This window comes from Rhodamnia argentea, chromosome 8, assembly GCF_020921035.1.
Source record: "Rhodamnia argentea isolate NSW1041297 chromosome 8, ASM2092103v1, whole genome shotgun sequence".
NCBI lineage: Eukaryota > Viridiplantae > Streptophyta > Magnoliopsida > Myrtales > Myrtaceae > Rhodamnia > Rhodamnia argentea.
The window spans coordinates 18,709,673-18,713,368 of record NC_063157.1 but is presented as its reverse complement, the minus strand read 5'-3'; the positions used below and the strand labels follow the sequence as shown (position 1 = coordinate 18,713,368).

At 39.3% G+C, this 3,696-nt stretch overlaps 1 protein-coding gene across 1 annotated transcript; it reads left to right on the top strand.

Annotated features, from left to right (window-relative positions):
- Nucleotides 1-956: 956 nt before the first annotated feature.
- On the top strand, nucleotides 957-3,696 carry LOC115726639 (40S ribosomal protein S11). The gene is made up of 6 exons (XM_030656604.2): nucleotides 957-1,084; nucleotides 1,256-1,296; nucleotides 1,707-1,807; nucleotides 2,959-3,103; nucleotides 3,275-3,364; nucleotides 3,446-3,696. Exons 1-6 carry the CDS (start codon nucleotides 1,073-1,075, stop codon nucleotides 3,537-3,539), a joined length of 483 nt encoding a protein of 160 aa, XP_030512464.1. The 5' UTR covers nucleotides 957-1,072; the 3' UTR covers nucleotides 3,540-3,696.

Genomic DNA, 3,696 nt, shown 5'->3' with positions numbered 1-3,696 from the left:
TGAGTTAATTCAATGAATTACATCTTTTCCCATAAAAAAAAAAAAAAAATAATACTTCTCTTCCACTTATAAATCGATATTCCACCTTTGCTATGCCTTCCTCTTTCTCACCCGAGAAGTTTATACAAACAACTCATTCGATAGAACCCCAAAGAAGTTAAGGGGAGCGTCCAATTGAATAGATTTGATCGGCATCAAATCCCTTATAGTCAGATAGAACATTTTGTTATACTTTAGATCCATCCTACAGTTTATTGTTGACGGATACAACAACGGTACACCCATATTTATTTTATAGCAATTCGCGAAAAAGGTTTGCTTTTTGTGGCAGAATGACATCACTCGGTACCCGTATTCTTGATTACAATTACACCTATATGGGTACTATCCAAATGACCCTATATGCTGGAATCACGTTCGTAACTTGTTTCGAGATTTCAACATGACTACCTCGGACCCCTAAATGCTAGAATTGTGTTCGTAAACCTGTTTCGCTTATTGATTTACTCAATAGTTTGAAAAGAACATTAGCACAAGATCCAAGTTAATAATCTATTCTCAAGAAAAATGTTGCATGATATTAGTGTCTTAAACACTCTATCATATCCTCATATCACTTAACGGTGTATTTAAACCATTTAAAACCATTGCCTTCCAAAATTGGATTTATTAGGATGATGATGATGTGTGAAATTTCCTAAGACATGCTTTTGAAGAGTTGAATTGTTAATCTTTTGGATTCTACAGTTCTCTCTCGTCAGTCTATTTCCTAGTTGTTAACTTTCAACTTGAGGACCAAAATAAAATTCGTGAAATTTCTCTTTTTATTCCTCTCTCATTGATTGGGAGGCCCAAACAGGGCGAGGCCCTTTTGCTGATGAACCGGGCCTGTAAGGCCGGTTGGACCGGAGGCCACGATCCAGTATGGTTGCAGCAAAGCAACATCATGGCTCATCGCGGAACATATAAAACGCTCCACCGCGTCATTCCCCAGTGAATTAGGGTTTCGGCTTCATCAACCTCGGCCGTCGCGCATCCTTCCTCCGCCTGCTCGAGCTCGCAAGTCCTGAAAATGGATGCACAGGTCCCCCCTCTCTCTCTCTCTCTTGGGTAACTCGTGGGGATACACTCGATCATTATGCGCGCGCATGGGGTCGCTTGATTTAGTTCACTAACTTGCACAGTTGCAAGTTATTCGGATTGTATGGAGTTTGCATTGGTAAATTGAAACCCTTTCCATTTCACTCCTTTACAGACGGAGAAGGCGTTTCTGAAGCAGCCGAAGGTGTTCCTCTGGTAAGTAAGGCTCCATTACTAGTCCCTAGAGAGTGAATTGCTGATCTTTTGTTTACGGAGACGAAGAGGGGTGGGTAGGTTGAAGCTCAGGAACAAGGGTTTCGATGGAAAAACTGGTGCCACATTGTATGGACGGTTTCTCGGGTGCTTTGTTACTTGTACTTGAGAAAAGGGACGGCTGCTTTTGCATTTTTGTAGATACGTACAGTTTATAGGGTTGGATGAAAATCATAGATCGGGAGGGGCTTGTTGATTAGTTAGCTCAAGTTGTCTTAATTGGTTGATCATTTTATGCACTCGTTACAAATAAAATGGAGCATCGAACCGTTTGTGGCAACCAAATGTCTGCGAGTACTGTTGTTTAAGTTAGTGATAGTTATCCGTTAACTTATTTCATGGGAATTTTGCAGCTCAAAGAAGTCAGGCAAGGGTAAGAGGCCCGGAAAGGGTGGGAACCGTTATTACAAGAGCGTTGGGTTGGGATTCAAGACACCTAGAGAGGCAATTGAAGGTATAATTATCTCCATGAATGGGATTCGTTTAAATGGTTTTTATTTACTCTTTCGTGCATAAATGATATTGAAGACAACTGAATTGTGAACCTAGGCACTTTATTCGTGATCTAGAAACATCAGGTGTGAATTTGTAGTGGTTAAGTATGCATGTTTTTTGGATGGACATGTTTGTTGCACCTGGTTTGCTGGTTACAAAACCACCAGGTCAAAAGTATTCGGCTGAATCAGCTGTTACAGCTTTGGTTTTGTAGAACATATTGACTCCCAGATCACTGAATGTTCTTCTGGTACTCTGAACTTGATCTTGTACATGAATCGTGTAATACATAGTCTTGACTATGGAAGAATCTGCTTGGTTTTATTTTGTCGTTTTGGTGTCATATAATTGTCACTGACATTTGTTTTAAGCCATCTATTGTGCGTCTTCTTTACTGTGAGAGTTGTGGTGATCTCCATAGTTAGGTTCCATGATAGAATTTTCCCTTCGTGGTCATATAGTTGTAACAATTATTTACGATATCCAGAATACTTTTTATTGGACTGCTTGTTTTCTGCCTGCCATATCATTTTCATCAACACTTTGAAAGTGTGTGTAGGAGAGATAAGGTTGTGGAACAGAGGGACTGTGTGAAGAGTGAGTTAACAAGTTGAGAGGAATGAAGAAATGAGTTTGACCAAAATTGTCGGTCTTTAGGAGTACATGGTTATTTCAGACTTTCAGTCTGTGATATTGGACTTTTATACAAAATGGGTAATAAGGGGACGATGATGAAGGATGCAAATTCTAAGATGTTGAGTAGTCTATTGGATGTTTGGTTCATGGAATCCCTTTGGTACAGGTGTAAAATGGAACTTTAGCTAAACTATCGTGAAGCTTTTGTAGTTTCTGATACCCTTGCTGCATGTGACATCGACTGTTCACTTGCTAATTTCTTTTCGATTTTAATACTTCTTATCTGTGCCATTTCTATGTTATTTTTGGATTTAGTTTGGTTTATAAAGCTGTTGAAATTGTAATGTAACAAATTCTTTTAATGACTTTGTATGCGCTTCTCATGCTTCTCCATCAGCCAATTCTCCTGCACCTTACTTTTCTTCCTTGATTTGCGTTGGTTGAAGCAGTCTGTTTGGCTTTACATGGTTGCAGGTGCCTACATTGACAAGAAATGCCCTTTCACTGGCAATGTTTCAATAAGGGGCCGTATACTGGCTGGTACTTGCCACAGTGCCAAGATGATGAGGACAATAATTGTTCGCAGAAATTACCTTCATTTTGTTAAGAAGTATCAGAGGTAGGAAGCAACTGCTATTAGTTATCCAATTATTTTTATCTTGTCTAGTGGCCTGAGAAGATGCTAAGAAATCCCAGTATTTTCATTCTTTGTGTTTGCATGCTTGTGTGGATAGAATAAGACAATGTAACTTGTTGATTGATTGATGGGGTTTATTCTGTTGTTGTGTAGATATGAGAAGAGGCATTCAAACATTCCAGCTCACATATCTCCATGTTTCCGTGTGAAGGAGGGCGATCACGTTATTATTGGCCAGTGCAGGTTTCTTTCTTTGTGCAATTAGTATGTTCTGCTAACATTTAAGCAGGGGGCCTTTTCTCTAACTACATCTTTCTATGTCAGGCCCTTGTCAAAGACTGTGAGGTTTAATGTATTGAAGGTGATTCCAGCAGGATCATCAGGCGGCGGCAGGAAGAAGGCCTTCACTGGACTGTAATTGAGTTAGTTTTTACATTTTGGTTTTGCATGTTGAGAGAAGATACTAGATGTACTCTACTTGAAATTTGCTGTGGTTCAATCTTTAGTTGAGTATCAAATTTTTGTCTGATATTCTACCTCTTTAATTATTGATTTTTGGTTTACTTTTGGCTGAA

Excerpts from the sequence above, each read along its gene's own strand:
- LOC115726639 (XM_030656604.2), top strand. Across the intron at positions 3,104-3,274 it reads TTTGTTAAGAAGTATCAGAG|ATATGAGAAGAGGCATTCAA; the intron begins GTAGGAAGCAAC and ends GTTGTTGTGTAG. Across the intron at positions 3,365-3,445 it reads GTTATTATTGGCCAGTGCAG|GCCCTTGTCAAAGACTGTGA; the intron begins GTTTCTTTCTTT and ends TTTCTATGTCAG.